Source organism: Cyprinodon tularosa, unplaced genomic scaffold (genome assembly GCF_016077235.1).
Source record: "Cyprinodon tularosa strain WSP-4 unplaced genomic scaffold, ASM1607723v1 ctg1072, whole genome shotgun sequence".
NCBI lineage: Eukaryota > Metazoa > Chordata > Actinopteri > Cyprinodontiformes > Cyprinodontidae > Cyprinodon > Cyprinodon tularosa.
This window is the reverse complement of record NW_024037863.1, coordinates 92871-116135: the sequence shown is the minus strand read 5'-3', so window position 1 is coordinate 116135 and position 23265 is coordinate 92871. Positions and strand designations below refer to the sequence as shown.

The following is a 23265-nucleotide window of genomic DNA, read 5'->3' as shown; positions in this document are numbered from 1 at the left end:
TGGAATGAATGTTGGCTTTAAAGCCTTTAAACCCATGACAAACATGAGAAAAACACTAAATTTCTCCCTCTGGCCATTTAAGTGGTGATAAAACACTTGAAGGGGTTTGTTGCCACACAGAAAGGTAGAGAGAATTACAGTGAGGTACGGAAAGCTTTCTAAAGCAGCGCTGATCTGCTCCACCCTGCTTTAGAAAGCTTTCGATTAAAGCATATACAAGCTTCGAGTTAGGACAAAGGAAACTCGAAATAAAATCACAATTTTGGTTAAAAATAATTGGAATTTCGATTTTTGGCGAAATCGTTCAACCATCCAATTAGTCTGAGCAAAAACTACAACATCAAAAATCTGACTAGCTCTGCAGAGCTGAGAGAACAAATGGAAAACACACTTCAGGTTTATATTAACAGAGAAAAGTGAAAAAAAAACATGTATTATTCTGCTTCCACTACATGACTACTTTATGTTAGCCTGTCTCATAAATAAAGAAAATGTGACTTCACTTATGATGTATGAATATCGTAGCAAAGCTCTGTGAAACATCAGTGAAACAGAACAATAGAAATCAATAGACCTAACCACACACTGCCTTCCCACACAGTGTGTTACTTCACTGTAGGTAAATGCAAATGTACTAGATAAATGATTCGACTTTGTGCCATGGAAAGATCGTTGCCATGGTAACTTACAACTGGAAGAGAAGAATGCAGTTGAATGCGTGGCTCATGGGCCGGGAGAGGAACAGGCAGCCCAGCAGATGGAGGTTGGGTTGCTGGTTCTCAGCTCGGTCGTTCCCAGCTGCTGCAGCGGAATGCAGTAAACCAGTATCTGTGAGACAGGAATGGGTTAATGCACAAGGCTGTCATACTGGACAGAGATAAAGTACCACTTACAAGTTTATCCTTTTAGTTCAGTACCCCTATTGACTGAGCTTAAGGGAAGCAGAGGACCTGTCACCTATCCTCCATCCAATCAACATATCTGGAACCCTGCAGCAGGAGACTTTGGCAGAACATCACCGGCTGTCCTGTCTGATCAAAGTGGATTTGACAGAGTGTATGATATTCAGGCTGATTAAAGAAACAAGCATGGTAAATTTATAGCAACGCAGACATCTGGAGGAACAGAGTGGTTCATACAGAATAACCTCCCCGCCACCATCTGGACTCCTTACACTTCCAGCAACACTACGCACCATACATACAATTGTTTATGGATAAAACAACAGGGAAAATTTGTTTTTTTTCTTTTTTTCATCATAAAAGCACCATTTTGCCATCAAACAAAATTAAAGTTAATTTCAGAAGCAAAAAATTAAAAAGGGAAAAGTTTAAACTGCAAAGCAGCATCTTTTCCATCTGACTTTAATTTGAGGCTTTCTTTGATTAAAGTTTTCCAGCCATAGATCTATGAAATCAGTTTAAAACATTTGAACTTTATTGTGTTTTGAAATTATATTTTCAGAGCAGTTATCCTTGGAAACATTAAACTGTTTTATAAAGGAGTTAAAAGACACAAACTGGGGATTGCTGTGTGAGATTGTTGATCAGGTTTCTGCAGACTAACCTTATATCTACCATAGCGGGAGAGCCAAAGAGGAACACTAGTAATGTATGACTCTCACAACTCTTTGAACTGTATGTATATAAACTGATATCCTAACCCTATAAGATTAGACGGGGGCCAATGATCGGGCCCTTTAATAAAGCTCATCATTATAACATCATAGACATACAGCTGAGCTTACAAACTTCAGCACCACTGAAAACATGTTTGCCAATTTGTAGTCAATTAAGACCATGAAATATAACACAGAAGAGAAGAAATAAAGCATTAGGCTGCGTGATAACTAATGATGAAAAAACACAAATTCAAAGCATTTCAGCACCATGGATAGCACCTGAATCATTTTCACACCTATTTATCTATTTCCTTTGATCTATTTCAAACGAGTAACTTTTACGTTTGTTATAATTAACACTGCAGCTCACTTGTTCATAAACACAATTGTCCCACCTGACTTCTATTTGAAGGGCATAAAGCAAGCCTTGCATCCTGCAAACACATCCAATACGCTCTGTGTGTCAGTTTTCTTTGCTCTCTCATTCTCAATGGATAACAGAGTCCATCTAGTCTCTTCTGTCCCACTGTGCTGTTCAATTGGTTTTTGATACGTTTTAACTTGGAGAATGAACACTCAGAGGTTGCAACAGTAGTGGAAATGGTCAAAAATAAAAGGAGGGCAGGGCAAACCTCACTGACTCCTGAAGTTACTGCTGGGTGTCTAACAACGAGCATTTTTGCTAGATCCACAACAGAGCTTTATTTTATTATCTGGTTCCAAAAAGAGTTTCTAAAACAAAGCAGCTGACCAGGGAAGCTAGGGAAGATGTCCCAGCTATAGTGCTCACTAAGCCGCCCGACAACTTGGTGTAGCTCTTCTCTTCCTGCTGAAGGCAACATGGTCGGGTGAATAGCCTCAAACATTTTCACAGTTCTGTTTAAGCTGATGAATCTTTGGGACGGTTACCGGACTATAATATCAAGACAAGTTCATCAAAGTGATGTTTAACTTTTCTGGCCGGGTTGACTTCCCCATTTGGTAGCTAGAGCGACAGATGCAGACCTAGCCTCACTCAACTGCTCCCTAAAACTCCATCAACACATATATAGAAATTTGCAGTTTGAGTATGTGCTTTCAGAATATCTTTGTCATGCATGTAGAAGCTGTGAAGCAGCGTTTATAGAGCCTTTTTCAGATACATAGACAGGTATCTGGTATTGCGGGCTAACAAAGAACTCCAGCTACATAGCGGTTCACCTGGCTTCATTATTGACACAAATTATGTTGTGTCCATAAAGATGGAATAAGATGGAGCTTGGTTTATTTCATTCATTATTGCAGCTTTCTTTTTTTTTTTTTACAGTGTCCTGTCTGGCAATGTGGCAATAAGAATAATTGTCTTGATGCCAAAAAGAGACCAACAGATTTTACTTTCCCAAGTGGAGCAGTACGGCTATCACCATAGTGTTCCACTTGATTTATGCATATAAATTGCTTTTTATAATTCATGCAGGGATTATTACAGATTATATGGACACTGCAATGTAAGTAGAACAGGAAAGAAAAAACAGGAAAAATAATAATAATAATTAATTTGATTTATACTACACTTTTCACCAAAATGCCTCAAAGTGCTACAAAAAAAAGCATTAAAAAATAAATACATAGAAATAAAATAAATAAAACAAAATATAAAATAAAATAATAAAAGCTGTTTTAAAAGAGAAAAAAGAAACATCTAAAGGGGGGCCAAAAGTTTTGCTAAAAAGAAATGTTTTAAGGAGAAAAGATGAAAGAAAGAGGATATTAAAAGGGAGATAATGATAAAACATTTCAATTCTGCTTCATCACCTGCAAAGAGATGGAAAAAAAGAACAGCACAACCAATGGATATAGTATAAGATACAACACCTTGATACTATCACTGAAGTATAAGTATTATTATTTAAACCAACATGTATACTGTAGTAGCTGAAGATCAGAATATGGGCTTTCTGTATGTAAGTGAATCTCTAAGTACCTGGAACCAAGCTACATGGAGACAGGATGTAAATAATCTAATCTTAAATCTGGTGACTTAGGGATTTCACCGACCCTTCTGGTTATAGGCGTAACTTTCTGAAGGACTGGTAAGAACATGTCCCCACCAATAATTTCCCCTTTTCCCCCCATTCTGCTCATCTACTTTAGCCAAAGGAAACAAAGGTTGGGTGCAGCTAACTGTGTTCAGAGCATTTTGAGTCACTGGTTTTTTCCTCTCTCCCTCTGCTCCGATGTCCCGCCTCTCGTCGGTCTAACATCATTGGATCTGTCACTTTGCGACATCTGATTTGTGGTCACATTTCCCTGAAGTACAGAGTAGCTACGTGGTTTGGAGGAGTATGGGGCCAAAATTGTTGCTTTATTATTTACAAATGTGTGTGGAGAGTTGTACATCTGTATCTCGATTAGTGTGTGTGCAGGGGGATTTGAAAATGTGTAAATGAAACTGTAAATGTGTGAGGAGATATGTGTTTCTGTACAACAATCTGCAAATGTGCAAAACTACTTGCGTGTGTGTAATCTGGTTTGCAAATGTGTAAAAAATCCACAAATCTGTATTCAGATCTACAAATCTGTAGTAAGATTTGCAAATGTGTAGAACAATCTGGAAGCACACGCAAAGACACTGTGTCCGAAGTATTTTCGCTTCAACACCCAGAAATGCAGACACATCATTGGTTACAAGTCCAGCGGTTTCTCGGTTTCTCTCTTTACACACGTGATTTTTGCTACACTTCTGCCGTGTGAGATGCACAAATGCGTAAAAGGATTTGTATCTGTAATATCTGGATTTGCTGGGCGCAGACTCGCAGGCTGCCTCTTCCTCTTCCTTTTATTTCCCCGCTGCGAGAGTTCACTTGACAAGGAAAGATGGCTGCTAATAGCGAGATGGTTCGAAAGGTTTGTGGCTACAAATAATCCATGGGTAAGCAACTTTTTTATTTTTTTTTGGATTATTTGTAGCCGAAAACGTTCGAACCATCTCAGGAGAGACACACAGCAGCACTCAGTGAATTTAAACAGCAGCTACTTCGATGTTTAAGTAAAAGTTAGGAGAAGGGTTTGTTAAAAAATATTAAGATGCCAGTGAAAAATCTGTTCCTTAGACATACAGAGCTTTTTCAGCTAAAAATGGCAACAGATTGTAAATTTATAGAAGTTAGTAATATAATGCAAGAAGCTTCTTTACTAGTTAAACCATATTGGGCTTCTCAGAGGACCATCAGTTACAGGTTAAATTTAATATGTTTTCTTATTGAACACACAAAATCAAACTGCAGAGCTTCTACATATCTGGAAACGAAAACTGATTAAAACTGTTGACTGAACAGATCCTGTTAGGCTGCAGAGTTGCTGGAGGAAAGGAAAGGACTAGCTGCTAAAAGAAAAGAAAGTGTCATTTTTAGCACCACATCATTTGATCAATGGTTCTGTCAGATGTTGCAGCTTTTAACTTTAGTTAAGGCACTGTAAAAAAAGAAAAAAAATGACCAAACTTTAGAAGAAATGCTTAAATACAGGGTAGATCCAACAGTACTACTCATACCAGAGTCATGATCTGGCCTGATAGCTTCACACCAAATGTTAATTTCATTCACCTGTTTAGGCCTGCACGGTTTCTAATGTTCCACCTGCGTCTGCACTTTATATGCGGTTCAACCTGTGCCATCGGGGCCACATCATTGTTTTGCGTCTTGTGTTCTGTTTGGTGCAAGGGATCGTTTAGTTTTGTTCCAAGGTTCGTGTCCTGGTTCCTGGCAGCCAGCAGATTGAGAGGGTCCTAGGAGGACCAGTTTAAAGTTTCCTGCAGAAATTCTGGTACCATGTCTTGTCTCTGTTCTCTCAACCACTGAGCCTGCCTGTCTGTATCTGTGTGGACACTCACTGCACACGTCTGACTCTGGACTCTGAACCTGCCTGGGCGCTATGTGGATTCCAGTAGGTCTGGATCCCTCTGTTCCTGTTTGGGTCGGAACCTCGGATCAGCTGTGGATTCTTGGATTCCTGGTCTGTTCTGGCCTGTTTTCCCCTGACCTGGATCGGCCTCCTGCATGTTCTCCGAGGCTGCAGCACCTGGGATACTCTGGGCGGCGCCAGCCCATCGGCTGGATCTTTCGAAGAGGTCGGACTAAACTGTCAAACCAGGTAAGCGACTCACTCTGATTATCATCTCCTGTCAGATGATCATGGTCACTTACCTGTGTTTCTCCCTCCCCTTTCCCTGCAGTCGCTGCAGGTCCACAGATCCCGTTTCTGTTCTGTTCTCTTATGTTCAGTTTTTTTTAAATAAATGTTTTGAATATTCCAACTGACTGTTGAATACTGGGTCCATCTGTCCCTTCTTTTGACAACCAGGGATGCATTCTGGGGCAGATAACTACTTCTTAAAACAATGAGGTCCTGGAACGGCATGGAGGGAAACTACACTGGCTTTTGGAAGAGATTCAAAACTGAGACTGCGCCTTAGTTTGCAATGACTTACATCACCATGAGCATTTCCATTGTTGCACATAAAGCGTATTGCTTGGACTTGGAATATTTGTGTCTATAATCTTTGAATGTTTTTTTGGTTGCGTAAGAAGTTTTAATCACTGATCAATAACTGACTTTTAAATCTAAATCTGATTGTAAATAGGACCATAAATAGTCACCCACCTTTATGTCAAAGGCACATCTTATTTGTAAAGTTGGATAAATAAAGCAGTAATTAAAAAAAAAAAAATGCAATTTTTTAAAGGTAGCTTTTAACATTAGAACATATAAAGCACAATTTAATTCCTGGAATAAGTATTATTTAGAAAAAAAAAAAGATTGCTGTAAACAAATAGTAAAAAAAAAGTAGTATTTAAATCCTGCAGTGAACTAACGGTCAAAGGCTACAATCACACTGCAGCTTTTCATGTTTATTTCCAATAGTCTCTGGTCTTTCACATCACTAGTCATATGTGACTGGTCTCAGACTTCAGCCTTAATGGTTCAGGAAACCAAAATGAGCCGCAGGCACAGAAGAGGAATGATGATGTAGACGGTGCCAAGCAGCACTAACTTTAGAGAAGTAATCATGAATGTGCCCTTCAATAAAGATTCATTCAAATAAATAAAACAACATATTGTTAAACTCTTGAGGAATGGGAGACAACAGTATCATAAACTCATCATTAACAAAGAAGGCAGGTAAAAAAAAACTCTGGGCGTTAGCGAAGCATCAGTGATGCTCTGTAGCGACGTCTGTGTGGATGTGGAACTGGAGCCTTTGGTAAAAGTCTGATTAAATCGAATATGAAAGTTCAGACTGCAAAGGCTTTGAAAACGATGGGATGTGTATCTGATTGATGATTTAGTACCAAATATGAAAGTGGCTCAGAAAGTGTGATTTTAGTCTCATACAAACAAAAAGATGGAATTTGAGTAGAATCTGCCTGTAGGGAGGACATAGCCAGTGTCTGTTGTACCAGTTCATCCATTAGCCATGTTCCACTGGAGCTTTGAGGAAAACCATGTAAAGTCTTACCTGCTTCTGCATTTTCAGCATCTTCGTCTTCCTCCTCTTCTTCTATGGTTATTGGCCTTTCTCCGCTCACTTGATCCATCACTATACACTCTGCAACACCTGTCTGAGTACAACATCATGCTACAAGTCAGAACTCATCATATCAATGCTTCCCAGTAGAGTTCCTTGATTTAAATGGGCAAGTGTTGCCTACTATTAATATCTGACTAACATTAGCCCCTCTGCAGCGGCCAGGGCTAACGTTAGCTCGTCTGCGGCGGCCAGGGCTAACGTTAGCTCGTCTGCGGCGGCCAGGGCTAACGTTAGCCCGTCTGCAGCGGCCAGGGCTAACGTTAGCCCGTCTGCGGCGGCCAGGGCTAACGTTAGCTCGTCTGCGGCGGCCAGGGCTAACGTTAGCCCGTCTGCAGCAGCAAGGGCTAAAATTAGCCCATCTGCAGCAGCAGGGGCTAACGTTAGCCCGTCTGAAGTGGCCAGGGCTGACGTTAGCCCTGTCTGCGGCGGCCGGGGCTGACGTTAGCCCTGTCTGCGGCGGCCGGGGCTAACGTTAGCCCTGTCTGCGGCGGCCGGGGCTAACGTTAGCCCTGTCTGCGACGGCCAGGGCTAACATTAGCCCTGTCTGCAGCAGCCAGGGTTAACTTTAGCCCGTCTGCAGCAGCCGGGGCTAACTTTAGCCCTGGTGGCCGGGGCTGACGTTAGCTCGTCTGCGGCGGCCAGGGCTAACGTACGCCCATCTGCGGCAGCCAGGGCTAACATTAGCCCGTCTGCAGCGGCCAGGGCTAACATTAGCCCATCTGCAGCGGCCAGGGCTAACATTAGCCTGTCTCCAGCAGCCCTCTCTCTGCATAGCCGTGTTTGAAGTTTCCACTAAATGAAAAAGGTCATAATTTATTATTATCTAGAGACTTTTAATAACAGGAGGTGAAATGCAGCTCCAGACGAGCTTTGAATGTGGTGATGTCATCAGTACGCTTCTGTTCCAATTGACCCAGATTTATTCTGCGTGTTCCAGTTCTCCCAGACTTTCCTGGGTTGTTCTCAAGAACAGACTTGGCGAGAACACGAGTCTTTACTCTCGCGTTCTAGTGAATTGAGAAACAGTCACTGTCTCTGATTCCCTCCAGTCAACATGTGAGACTGAAAGGTTAGAACACATAAGTAGAAAAATAAAGGTGTGTTTCCTGCTTTGTTCTCCATCTAACCTTTAGGGATTCCAGCTGAAACACTTGACATTTCTGCAGAAGCTCCACAAACAGGTAAATGAGCAAAGCCTGTAAAACAAAAACAAGTCGATAACAAAGCACCAATAATAACATATCTATAATATTCAAGTAGATAATTAGACAGGCAGACTAATTGATCCCTTTATCGATGCTTGTGTTAACACTTCTGACCATGTCTCTTACCTGAATGAAGAAGCCAACTAGAAAGGAGACCAGGAAGGGCACCAGCCCAGCATGCGCTATAGTGACTGGGAGACCTGGAAATGGGAATGATGAAGAGCCGTTTGTGAATCTGAAGGTGAAAATATGTGCTAGACACTGTCTGATGATCCTTCTGTCTGTGTGCCTCTCACGTCCATCTCTACGCTCTGGCTCCAGCTTTCTATAAAACTTAATTGATAGTGCTAATTTCCATATGAGATTTAAGTGGCTGAGCAAGTATTAAGCTGGAAGGACCGGACCTTTGTGGAACTACATGAAATCTCTGCTCAAAACAAAGCAGTTAAATGTAATGTCCCATGTAATTTCCACCCCTACAAAAAAATCTCTCTGGTGTTGGCCACACTTCATAAAACACATTTAAATTTCCCCTGCCTGGAGATGGATGGAGCTTTAATTATCTTTCCAGTGAAGTGATATTTCAGAAGGAAAACGTAGTAGAAAATGCAAACAGCTCCTATAGAAGCTTTGCCTTCATATTATTGTTGTGCCTTGTTGTGTCTTTTCCACAGCAACCATACAAAGTTAAGACATTAATCTGTTTTAGTACGTCACAGTGCCGCAGTTTGTAGCAATGCTGCCTTGCAGCAAGAAGGTTCTGGGTTCTATTCCCGGGGTACTTCTGCATAGAGTTTGGAGTTCTCCCTGTACATGCATTGGTTCTCTCTGGGTACTCCGGCTTCCTCCCACAATCCAAGAACACGACTGTTAGGTTAATTGGCTTCTCTAAATTGTCTTCAGGTGTGAGTGTCTCTGTGTTGCGCTGTGACAGACTGGTGATGTGTTCAGATTGTAACCTGCCCATATTTGTCTTTAAGATCGCCACTGCTTTAAAGTCGTAGGGAAGCGGCTGTTCCAAACGTTGCATTTCCGAATTCTCCCAGTGGTGCACGACTTTACACAAGTGAATAAAGTGAATGTGATTGGTCGATTATCAAGGGGGCGGGATTGTTGTGGCAGAAGGTTTGCAAGCAAGTAGCAAGGTTTGTTGGAAGCATCTTGCTAACCAGTTAGCATCTTAGTGCTAGCAGGTTCCCAATGGGTTATTCCATTGGGAACCTGCTAGCACTAAGATGCTAACCAGTTAGCATCTTAGTGCTAGCAGGTTCCCAATGGGTTATTCCATTGGGACCAAGTAGCACTAAATTGGTGCCTTAGAAACGACGCTGTCAAGGAACGCTATGGACAGCGGAAACATGCAAGAGGAGGAGAGTTTAGTGTCGGAGGTCGTGGATGAGTCTCCTCCGTCATCCATTTTTTATTTAGAGGAGGAAAGCGGGGACGAAGATGTTTTGGAAGAGGACGCCAGGGCGGCAGAAGCTTGGTTTGGTGTAGAAGGCTTCCAGCCGTACATGTTTGAGCCCTTGCCTCGCAACGCTGCCAGTTCTGTTAGCTCTACGCCTGCCGAAGACACAGACGTCCATCCCCGTGAACACTGGGACGCAACTCAATGGGAAAGGAAAGGATTCTGGTTTCAACCGTTGCGTATATTAGCTGCGACACATGAATCAAGATGCTATGACCGAAAACATTTGATTGACAGATGACCGTTGATATATGATTGGCCGAATTTAGGTGTTCAGGCTGACATAGAACTAACTGGCCTGCAGAAGATAACCGCACGCTGGACTGTAGTAGTGACAGGCAGCCCGGGCCACAGTCGGCTACGCTCTACCCCTTCTATTCATTCCAGCTAATCTGAATCGTTCAATTCCATTTCCAGAGCGAGATCATCTGTGGTAGCAGCACTAGACATCTTCCAGGCATGTGAGGAAAACTAGCAGCAGTTCAAACATACCTAAAATTCCAGTTCCTAATATTGTCGCAATGGTCAGGAAGTCTGCAAAGAAAGATAAAGAAGGTGTTACCCTGCATATCTTTAGAGCAGTTCAGTTTACATCCACATTTGAACTTTCTAAACATGTTTCATAAAAATATTAAGCTTCATTTAATCCAAATTAGTTGATTTATAGTGAACTGATTTACTGCAAATTCTGTCTCAATTTGTAAAAGAAGTAAAAGGAAAAGTATGGGCAAATTTACTGCCATAATGTAACAATAACAATATCCTCCTGTGTTTGTGTGTGTATATATACATACATATACATATATATATATATATATATTAGGGGTGGAACGGTTCACAAAATCCACGGTTCGGTTCGATTCACGGTTTCGTGGTCACGGTTTTCGGTTCGGTTCGGTTCGATACATGTTGATTGTTACAACGAAATCCCATAAAAATTTATGAAATTAATGAAAAAATCCCCCCAAAAATAATGGATTGTAATTATTTTAAATGATCCGTGGAAACCTTGGATCATTTCTGCATGTTTTGCTGCTTTGAATGTAATCATCTGGCGCATGCCCTCTACCATCTCCAAGGAACTCAGAGCGGAGCGGACGGGAGCCACAGTGGAGGCTGCAGGCTTTGCTTTGAGCAGCCGGTCTGGAGCGCAGCGGGGCGGAGCGCTGACGGAAGTTGAGGGATTTCGGGGTTAGCATGACATGTTGGTCATGTTGCTGTTAGCATAAACAAACCGTGTTGCACAATGCTTGCACACTGTTGCACTTTTATCCACAGCTTTCTTCCCGCCGTCATCGTAGGTCACTCTAAATGCAAAGTGGTCCCATACAGCAGACCTATAAAGTGCTGCTGGCGCGTCTTCCAGCTCCTGTTCTTTCCCACTCGCCATACCCACACAATTCTCCACAACAACTGATTTTTTTCTGCTACACCCGGCTACGCTGCTTCGCTTCTTCTTCTTCTTCTTGTTTACTACTGGTGGTTGGCTTTGGTCACAGTACCGCCACCTTCTGCTCTGGAGTGTAAACGCTTCGCCTATGAGAAAAAGGAGCAGCGCATGAACCGAACGCAACACACGCGAACCGAACCGAGACAGTCGAACCAAACGGTTTTCATAAATCATCCCATCCCTAATATATATATATATATATATATATATATATATATACATACATATAAATATACACACATAGTATATATATATATATATATATATATATATATATATATATATATATATATATATATATATATATACATACATATAAATATACACACATAGTATATATATATATATATATATATATATATATATATATATATATATATATATATATATATATAGTATATATATATATATATATATATATATATATATATATACACATATGCTCATCCAAGAGGTACATCCAAAAAACTGCCGGGCCTTCAGTTAGGGATAGATTTTATGCCTTCTTCTAAAAAAAAACATGAGCAAAAAAGACTACAAGGCAGTGTTAAAGGACCAAAACCACTGCTGAGAAAACAGATCATTATAGCTTATCTCAGTTTCTCCAGAACTCTTATTAATGTTCTACGACACTTTGCAACTGACAATACAAAACTTCTTTGCAGGTGTGTGCCCCATTTCATCTGGTGTAAAAGGAACACTACATTTCAGAAAGAGAACATCACAGCGACCATGCAGGGACATAAATAGCTCATAGTCTGGAGTTACTCAGAGAGACTTATAAGTAAATATGTTCCAAGACTCTTTTTCTGCAGCTGTTACGCTGCTTGACAGACAGTATAATTACAGCAGCCTAATTACAGCATCAACTTGACAAATGATAAATGTGTTGAAGAGAACCCTGCTGATACTACAGAGAATACGGTTGGCTGGTTTAACCAAAGATCTAGATGTCCAAACTACAGGACTGGAGCATTAAAGCAGCAGTGGACATTCAGCCATGAGGTGGTTTGTTTGTCCTGTTTGACGCCCTTTAAATTAATTAATTATTCTGTTCTGATATATATCTGGAGATGTTTAAACCCTAAATTAGAGCTCAATGAAACACTTTTAGCATCAACAATTTTTTCACCAAGTTTTACAGAATTGTGCTGTGATTAAAGAATCTCTGACCAAAGAGATACGAGTTATTTTTTACCTGCTGAAACAATGTAAAATAGTAAGGCAAATTAAGCAAGTGTAATAAAAAAAATGTAGACTTTCACAGCTGTCTGATAGAGAAGAATCTTTTTGAACAACTTAATGCTTTAGCTGACACCAATTGACCATCATTATTTCATTTTGGCATAATCAATATAATAACTCTTCCTTAAATAACTTTTCCTTCTCAGTAAACCAAATGAATTTATTTTTTGCAGTTTTTGGTGTGTTTCCAGGCCAGTCCATCCCAACATAACACTATCCCTCTGGCCCAAGCCATTATCACTCATAATAGGTCAGAGAAACTGAAAGAAACATAAAACGTTCCTTGTTTGTTGACCTAATGAGTTCTGCTACCTGCAAGCTACAATTACAAATAATTGTATTTTTCCAATGTTATTATAAGAAGTGGCTTTGTGATGCAGTTTTGAGGCTTTTTGACAACTCTTAATGGACAGTTTGTTTTGTTAATAGTTCAACGTTTGATTGTATTGGATTTCCAGTTCGCTCTGCAACCCCTCTGGCTACAGATTTACTGACAGAGATATTGCCCCAATGAAGAACCTCAATGCCCCCAAATGACACCTCTACAACTAACGCTGAAGTATGCAAAACAGATCTGACCTTCTGTGTCTTTATATACAATTTGTAAACTTATCCTCTCATAGAATCAATGATAGGTGCTGAACTGTTAAATAATTAAAGGGCCTTAAACAAATCTATGAGTCAAGCTGCAGAAATCTGAGGAGATCAGCTCCTTTTGGTATTATTCTTGTTGAGAACATATTTAAAAGTTTAAAAGTAAAAAAACAAAACAAAACATTTCTTTAAAAATGTTTTTTATTCATTGTAGAGGTGTGGCAGCTTTTATTTTGTTGAGAAAGTTCGCCACAATCAATTACATGTAGAGGAAACGGTGTCAGTAATACTCAGTAAAATTATTTAGGTCTATAGATATTAGATTCACAGAAATTCAAGTTTTCAATAACAGCTAATCCTAATATACAGTAGGTCCGTTATTAGCTGCAAAAAACTGGAATAAGGAAATACTTATTAAACATACTTGGATGCCACCTTAAAATCTTAGTGAAATTTTTTATGCTATAAACAACAAAATGCTGGAATTTTTTCATTTGTGATGCATTTAATTCTGTACATACTATCGAATGAGAAAGTATAAGTATGTGGTTTTCTATTTGAACTTTAAAGGTTTTTCTGAATTGTAACAGCTAGTATTTTGTACGTATGTGTCACACAAATAATCTAGGAATGAACGGTGCAGATGAACAGTACTTAAAGTGAGAGACAGTTATTTGAAGTGAGATGTTGGACTTGTTTAGTTTTTCATTAAGTTCAGCTGGAGTTCAGAAAGTGCATGTGTTTTTGGTGTGGATGGTGTAGATGTCTGCATGTACTCTACTATGTTTAGTTTTTTCAGTCTGCAGTATTTATGCTCCATCTTCAAAAAAAAAAACTTCAAGCTCTTTGTCTCTGTTTAATTTTTAAGTTGTGCAGAAAGCACTGGTGGTGGAGCTGGTCTATGAGCTGAGCCTGTAGAAACCTGCCAGTTCTGCCCCCTTCCCTGCTCATCACAGGTGTTTAACAAAGCAAGACAGTTTGCATTACAACGATGTTGAAAAAATTTAATTTAGCTAAGTGCTCTAAAGAGACACAATTAAATATGATTAACAACCAATTCAAAGTACATATAGCATTCAAAATATGTTAATAGAAAGGTAGATATAAATAACATGTTTATTTTGGGTGAAAAATAAATAAGGCTTCATGCCATAGTCACTTTATTAAAGGTCCAAATAATCCAGAAGAGATTTTCCATATTCCATCATGTTCTACTCTCCCGTATGAGTTTAGTGTCATTTGGAGCCGTTCTGAAGATATTCCGTTAGGTTATATCCAGTAACGTCTTCCTATGGGCAACGACTTGAAGGCACAAACTAAACTGTTCATCATTTATTCTTTACGGTACGCCAGCATTCAGAACATGGGGCCGGATCTATCAAAGGTTTGCGTGTATTAAAACGTGGGCTATTTCACTGCGCACGCAAAAAAATGTACAAACTGATCTATCAACAGCGTGCTAAAAGGATTTGGTCTTTAAAACGTGCTAAATAGCGCCTCTTATCCATTTAGTACTTTTTCTGCAATGAATATGCAATATGGGGCGTTTACACGCAAAAGTGCGTCTTGTGGGAGGAGAACATGTAAATATATTAATTTAGCACTCGCAAAGTGATTTATCAAACCTGAACGCAATTTTGCTAACGGTATCTGACTCTATATTTAACACGTTTCAAAAGAAGGTGCAAATGGTCTGTATGCGTAATTGCGCACACATGGCAGCGGTTATTGTCGCAAGAAGGAGACATGGAAATAAAGCAAGGAGACGCAGAGAACGCAGTTTTTCACTCCGTGTGAATATTTTTGCAATGAACGAGGAAACGATCATCAAAACATATCGTTTATCCAGCATTGCCATTTTGGAGCTATTGGGGGAACTCAGAATGGATTTGGAGCCAGCCACAAGGAGGACCCACGCAATACCAGATATCACAAAACTCCTTGCAACATGGCACTTTTTTGCATCTGGGTCATTCCAGCGTACGGTTGCAGCGAGAGCTGGGATCTCCCAATCTCGTTTTTTCAGAAGTGCTGTCCAAAGTGCTGTCCGACGGGGTCGGGGTTCTCCCCCTGCGCCTGTGGAGCAACGTGCCAAATGCTGCGGGGATCTCATCCACAGTCACAGGTTTTTTGTTTGTTTTTTACTGCAGCACATACCACCTTAGGGAATAAAGGTTGCCAATTTATATATATATATATATATATATATATATATATATATATATATATATATATATATATATATATATATATATATATATATATATATATATTTACTTATTTATTTTTTTTGTTGGGGGTCACTGTAAGATTTAAATTTCTTAATGCACTAGTTTGTACAGACTACAAACTACTTTGCCGCAAACCACAAAACGCGCAAAGCCATCATTTAAATAGGGCGTCTCCAACAGTTTTGCACCTGCCACCAGTTACGCAATCACTCTTGTTAAATCACCCGCAAACCATGGTTCAGCCCCTCGCGCAAAATTCCAGTTTGCGAGCGCAAATTACTGCACGCAAAATTGGATCTTGATAAATCCGGCCCATGGAGGCCAATCACTGGCCCCCAGACATCCGCTGTTAGATTATTTATATTTATATCTTTTAGAAACAAAGCGGAGTGTTTATGACATCATCTCAGCACGCCGGCTACCGTTCATTCATCCTGTCCGCCGAACTGCTTCCTCACATGCCTGGAAGATGTCTAGTGCTGCTACCACAGATGATCTCGCTCTCCAGATGAACGATTCAGATGAGCTAGAATGAATAGAAGGGGTAGAGCGTAGCTGCCTGTGGCCCGGGCTGCCTGTCACTACTACAGTCCACCACGCGGATGACGTCATACACACTCCGCTTTGTTTAAAAAAAAATATAAATATAAAAATCTAACCGTGGATGTCTGGGGGACAGTGATTGGCCTCCATGTTCTGAATGCTGGCGTACCATAAAGAATAAATTATGAACAGTTTAGTTTGTGCCTTCAAGTCGTTGCCCATAGGAAGACGTTACTGGATATAACCTAACGGAATATCTTCAGAACGGCTCCAAATGACACTAGACTCAGATGGGTGAGTAGAACATGATGGAATAACGGAAAATCAAGGACCCAATGGAAAAAAGAAAAACGGCGTTCCCCTTTAAAGCTCAGATAGAAACAGTTAAGTTCTTTAAAAAATCTGGCTCTGTTAGTCAGTCAGAGAGATGTTTAGGTGAACAGAATGGAAACTGATTGGGAATATATGTGGTGGGGGGGCATGAGTCGAATTAATAATATTTCAGTCTGGGGAACATAGAGGATTAGAAATATATTGCGATATTCAGTTGTCCAATATAATATCGATCTTTTAGTTTCTCATATCGATTTTCCAAAAAAATTCAATTTAATTCATTTTCACCCAAAATAATGAGGAAAAATGGAGGACCTCTGCACCGCCACTCTGAAAACTAAAACCGTGGAGCCTTTTTACTGTGCAGCGAAGCTCCATCTCTGTAGCTGCGGCAGTCACAGCAGAACACAAGCACTCAAACCCCAAACAACATGATGAACATATACAGCACTTGCTTTTCATTTTGATAGCAGGGTAAAATATATCAATATATAGTGGTATTGCAATATTGTGATAATATCGTATCGTGACCCAAGTATCCTGACAGGCATCATAAAGCAACAAACATGCCAATACTCCCCCCTAATTGTAAATAATAGCAGATGTAATACACCTGAATCATAACAATTTGATTGGTCAGCTACTTTTCTATTTCTTTTTTCATTCACTACACCTTTTAACTACTCTGGGGCTCCTGATAAACAGCTCTTACCAGCACTAATCCCTCTACTGGTGTTTTATATAATCAACAATTGAGTAATCAAGCCTCAAAGCCACTTTTAGAAACAAAATAATCCAATGAAATGTCCAGAAATGTAAGACACTGCAGCCAGCAATAGGTGCTATACTGCATGCTGTCCTTAATATAATTCATACATCATCAATATCACTGTGTTGAATTTCATATTTTTTATTATTTATTTGTCACCTAACTACTGTTCCTACCAAAGTATTATTTCACTATCTGCCCCACGGACCACCATATCTAGTCCTCCCGCGGTTAAACTCCCCTTTTCCGTTATCTTGGCTGCAGTTCCATTGGTAACCATGAAATTACATGAATCATCTGACTCATTTAAATGCATAACGGCATTCATGCAGCGCTTCCATGGAGCATTTATGGCTGAATGTCGAGGTGTGCAGGGATGAACAGGAGGAGGAGCTTTGAATGGGTTCCTGTCTGGCTGTGACTCCATCCTGGAGAGAAATATCAGCTGTGCTGCTGCCATCAACACCTTTGTTTCTAGATGTTGGAGCTTGGCCTGTTTTCCAGTGTAGTCCTGTTTCTCTGACTGTGACTAACTGGATGTGCTCTCTTCATCCTCTGACATGGGAGCTGGCTCGGAGCTCGTCTGCCTGGCTGTGTGTTTCCTGGACGGGGCCGCCTGTGGAGCTGGTTGACAGTTGCCTTTTGTATCTATGCTTCTTTTTCTATGTCTGCTTCTGTCTCCTTGAACCCCAGTGGGCCTCAGCAGATGGCCGCTCACACTGAGCCTGGTTCTGCTGGAGGTTTCTTCCTGTTCAAAGGGAGTTTTTCCTCTCCACTGTCGCTACAAGCATGCTTAGTGTGAGGGATTGCTGAAGAGTCAATGAGTCGATGCAATGAGCTGGTTTTCCTTAGATAGAAAACTTTGAATCAATCTGACTGGATGATCTGGATCTATAAACTGACCTGAGATGACATGATGGGAATTGGAGCTATAGAAATAAACTGAATAGAACTGAATGCAAACGGCGGGAATTGTAAAGGAAAATTCATTGTTTTTGTGCATCATGGTGGTTTTTAAAAATCAGTATATATACGGATACTTTTATATGGATCCTACATATTGTTTAATAAATAAGACCCCAAATGTCTAAAACTAAAAACCAAAACATAAAAAAAGGAAATGAAGAATGATGGGCCGCACTGTGGCGCGGTTTGTAGAACTGTTGGCTTGCAGCAAGAAGGTTCCAAGTTTGATCATATGCATTGAGTTTGCATGTTCTCCCTGTGCATGAGTGGGTTCTCTCTGGGTACTTCAGCTTCCTCCTAAAGTCCAAAAACATGACTGTTGAGTTAAGTGGCTTCTCTAGATTCTTCTTGATTGTGCATAGTTGTTTCCATGTAACATTTGGTAGTAAAATAGTAAAAGTAAGTGAAATCAACTAAGATGTCATCGAGTGAAATTTGCAAAGAATTTCTATGTGGAAAAAGTTAACTAGCTTTTTCTATTTAAAGGTACACCATTTTTTTCAGTGCAGGCAATTTGAAGTATGAAGAAACAGAATAACAGCTCTCACTTACTGAGGTCACAAAATATTCTAACAAAAGCAAAGAAAATTAGGCACTAAAATCTTGAAAAAGGTTAAATCTGACACCCTGCATTTAGAGAAGAAAAATATTCTCATGTTTGTTTGTTACTCTTGGAACCAGATGCTCTCTGTTCAAAACACAAAGATTGCTACCCTGATGAACTTCTCTGAAAAGGTCACAAGTTATCCCTCTGTTACCATGGAGATCTAGTTTTTAGACTACAAAAACATTTGCTTTTTCCTCAACATAGAGGAACAAACCCAGCATTGAACTTCTTTAAGCTTTGTTGTGCAGCCCTCAGGTCAACAGAAAGAAGGGCAATCGCTTTTTCTCTTAAGCACAAACACACACATTCTCGCCTTTCCATAGGTAGTGAGGACCGCATGTTGACTTCCTTTGATTTTCAGTCATTTTCAACACTAATCCTAACCAGTACCATTAGTTAATGGTTAGGTAACCTAATCATGAGGGGAGTGGTGGACTAGTGGTTAGGCTATAGAGCTTGGTATCCTGAGATTCTGAGTTCGAAACCCACTCCCACTGCTCCCCGAGGGGAGGGGTTAAATGCAGAGAGTGAATTTAGTTGCTCTGTACTCTGTACTTGTGACAGTGAAATAACAATAAAACACTGAGCCCCCCCCCCCCGGAAAAAAAAAAAAAACACAGTGAAACCCTTACCATTAACTGAGCTAACCAGCACAAAATAGCTGAAGAAGACCAACAAATTTCCCTCAGTTTTTAACCACCTCTCCTCAATTTAAAGGTGAAATCAGAAAAATGGTGGTCAGTCTGATGCCCAGACAGGGACACACATCAGCTCACAGCAAACACTACAGCATGATTTATAAATTCGGACAATTTTTAGGTCCTGTAGAGACGTTCTCTCACAGCATTACTGATATATATATATGATTACTGATATATTTTTAATATTTCATATTATAATGAGTCTGCATTTTTTAGAGGTTCTTAAATTAGTTTAAAAATACTTTAACTACAAAGCTTAAAATTTAGCCAGAACAGTTAAACCCCAAATATTCATGTGATGTAATATCCTTAGTGTTATCTTTTTATTGAATTTAACTAAAAGGTGAGGTCTGGAAATCAGATAGAGAGTTATAAGTTTATACCATTATGTCATATTTTTGTCAAAACTTTTATTAAAAAATAAACCCTTAACCAAAAGAAAGACAACCTTAAATTGAAGCTAAAGCAGTTTACAGTCTGAGGGAACAATAGCAAATCAAACCAAGCAACTAATAACACTCACTCTGGACAAATAGGAATGCCAACATCCAGTAGACCAATAGAAATGCGTTTTCACCCCAAAGCCCTCTCCCAAAAATGAAGAGAACATCATCTGTAAAACTCAATTTAAAAAGACTGCAATTCATAAACTACAATTTAAAGGAAAAGTCGCTCATATTCAGAATTCAAACTTCTGAAAGTTCTTTAAATGTGAAATGATTCCATCCTGTTCAATAAATGATCAGTGTTTTTAATTCAGAGTAATTTCCATGTGAATGTGCTTTACTGGAGGCATCCATGTTTGTCAAAGAACACTACTGCCACCTACTGGTTAGTGACATTGTCACGGTGCGGTATCGGCTGTTGATCAAGTCCCAGTGCTGTATCTGGTGTTTGTCACAACGCGCTATTATCCAAGTCATCTTGAAAACATTCTTCTTCCAAATGTTGGCTACATATTACGGGTTTTTTCTCTGGCCAGAAGTTCGATGGCAAATCCTCCCTCTTCAAGTTGGCGATCCAACGACCAACCCGTCCGTGGAGGATCAGGAATCAGAAAGGTGGAATAACTCTTTTTTTCACTTTTACCCGATGTATTCCAGCATCCAGCTGCCATGCACGTGGGCATTGTCAGTTTCACTATAGCTCTGGTGAATTTCAATGGTGAAGTCCTCTGGAAATCTTCAATAATTGTTGTTGATTGCAGATGTGTCTAGTAGTTCCCATTGATTTAGCTTGTAAAGCGGGGAGAATGGCGCTAGGCTTACCGCACCGTGACGTCACTGCTGGAAGATGGCGGGATATGCTGCTGAGAGGGGGTGGACTCAGATTTCTGTTTTTAAAAAAACTACAATTCGGCAAATGAGTTGATTCCTTCCTGCTATCATCGCAACCTCCATCCCTTTACAGGAGAACAGAAGACCTCACCTATTCAGCCAGGTCAACAATTCCCTCAAACGACCCCCCTTTCAGAGACATAGACAGGTATGGGGCATTGCAGACTAACAAAGAAACCAAATGACCCCCATTCCTAAGGGGTGGACCCGTTCATCAGGGTCAATTAACATGTGAACTTTCTGAGAAGTCAGGAGGTTGGTGTTACTATATTTGTGCAAAAATGGCCGCTTCCAGACTCAGTGATGCGATGAAAAACAAAAATTTGTTTTTCATTTTTACTTATTAACGCTAAATCCATTAAATCAATATGAACGTATTAGTTTTAGGTATTGATCATTCATTGTTGACCAGACTTTTCCTTTAAAGCAAAAAAACTTGAAAAAAAAAATGAGAACATAAAATGTGTAAAAAAATATATTTTTTTTGTAAATAAGGAGATTTTAGAAATCACATTTCTGGCTTAAACTTTGACTCCGGGTTTAACCGCTTCCTGATTGATGCTTAAAGGGGAAAATAACATCAAGCTGATTACAGTAAATGTTAAACAACAGTAACCCCCCCAGGTCGCTGTTAATAATCATTTAATCCCCCCCCCCCCCGGGTTTATTGCAGGTCAGTTTCTTTGGACATTTGATGATGACGCGCCAGAGCAAAGACATTCAGCGCGTCTGTCATCATCTGTTTCTGCAAACCTGCGTGTTTTCCTGCTATGATGAAGCTGCTGGTACTCACAGGTCTGCAGGTAAACACACCGCAACCTCCACTGTCTGTCCTGCCTTTTCCGCCTGATTTGCATGGACAGGGGGCTGAGGCTGCTTTGGGCTCTTATCTCCTCTGCATCGGTCGCCATCATTTTCACTTCTCCTCCTCCTCCTCCTCCGCACCCCGCCCCCGCCCGTGACACGTGAGCGAGAGCGCGCTCCGTGCTGCGCGTGCCCGGGGCAGGATTCACCTTGGTTGTGACTGGATCACCATGATCAGCATCCCAGCTGGTGAAAAAGTTCAGTGGAAGAGCAGCAATGATAAATGTCAGGATGTTTGCAGCCCAACATGAATGTCTGGGGAAGATCTCAGGTTTGAACTTATTTATAAAAACACTATTTCACCCTGAGCCCAGTTCAACCAATGATGGAGGAAATGATTCCAGCACTAAGCTTTCATGATGCTTTTATAATAACAAAAAAATAAAGTTAAGAAACACCAAATAGTGGTTGTTGGAAAAAACTTCCTGTGAGTTAGAAGGAATCCCATCTATGGGTAAAAGTACTGTTCTTATTTAGTTGGATATTTATTGTTTTTAGTCTAAAACCTACAGTAAGGTGCAGTGTTGTAGTACTCGAGGTCGGTCTCGGTCTCAAGACCATTTTTTGATGGTCTCATCTCGGACTTGACTGCATTTGGTCTCGGTCTCGTCTCGGTCTCGGGCGCTGAGGACTCGGCATTTTATTTCAAGACCGGTCAAGACCACAACTGTGGAAATAACGCTAATCATCAGAATATTATCAGTTTCTTTAAGATCCTTCTTTTTATTGGATGCTTGGATTCAAATCCAAGCAATAACCTCAGTCTCATTGGTAAATGCAGTGAAGGAGATCAATCTATTTTTTAAAAAAATTATCTCATAACATATTTCACAACTTGGTGACAAATATGGATTTATTTAAGAAAAGTTATATGATATAGCTTTAATCTGTATATGAGAGAGAAACAAGAGAAATTATTGGCTTTTTTAAGTTTTACACATTTTACAGAATTTTGCACATTGTTTTGAAATAGCACATTTAAAAACAACATAAAATTATGTACTGTTCATGAACGGCAGAGAAAATACTATTTTGATCGACTTTGATTAATTGTTTGAAAAATTTTGTGATTACTACACAGAAGTACTAAATAAAGATGTTAATGTTTAGTCCAGTTCTGTGTGTTAAATATCTAGGTGTTTTTATGTGAATGCGGGTCTTTTAGATCAATTTTAGTGATTTTGATCATGTTTAACATTTTATTGTCACATACTGGCGCTGGTCTTGGTCTTGACTCGGTCTCGGACCCTAAAAGTCCTGGTCTTATGGACAACAATGTAAAGGGTAGCACTAAACCAAACACACGTTGATTGATTTCCAGGGTTAGCTGAGGCGCTTAGATCTAATTCAGCTCTTTCTTAGTTCTATATAACATAAAAAAACAAAGTTGCAGTAGTAGGTTGTTCTACAATTTAGGAACCAGAGGTTAGGCATGAGGAAATTTAAGGATATTTAGGGTTTGTGTTTTAAAATAAGGTTATAAGGGACAGAGTGTTGAGTGAAAAGCTTACGCCTGGAGCCTCGCCATTAATTAGCACAAGAACTTTAAAACCATTTTTAAATTCAGCTTGGCTCCGGTGTAAGAAATGACAGACTGCAGTGGTTTGGGAGAATGCATTCTGAATGCAGAAGGCATAAAAAAGATCATTACTGTAGCCTTAACAGGAGGAAAAAAATGCATGGATAATAATATCTAATATCTTTAAGTGTTTCTTAAATAAAAGAAACAGCTGGGAGAAATAAATCAGATGTGTGAATCTAT

The 23265-nt window shown here is 39.9% G+C and overlaps 1 protein-coding gene across 1 annotated transcript in view; it reads right to left on the bottom strand.

The window, feature by feature from the left end:
• LOC119786668 overlaps positions 1-21571 on the bottom strand; it is a 90854-nt gene extending 69283 nt beyond the window's left edge. The window contains exons 1-6 of the mRNA XM_038290152.1: positions 21433-21571; positions 10356-10397; positions 8522-8595; positions 8318-8386; positions 7119-7221; positions 690-828 (exon numbers count right to left, since the gene is read on the bottom strand). Coding sequence (XP_038146080.1) covers positions 690-828; positions 7119-7221; positions 8318-8386; positions 8522-8595; positions 10356-10397; positions 21433-21553 — 548 coding nt within the window. The 5' untranslated portion in view covers positions 21554-21571. The remainder of the gene's footprint in view (positions 1-689; positions 829-7118; positions 7222-8317; positions 8387-8521; positions 8596-10355; positions 10398-21432) is intronic.
• Positions 21572-23265: the final 1694 nt, after the last annotated feature.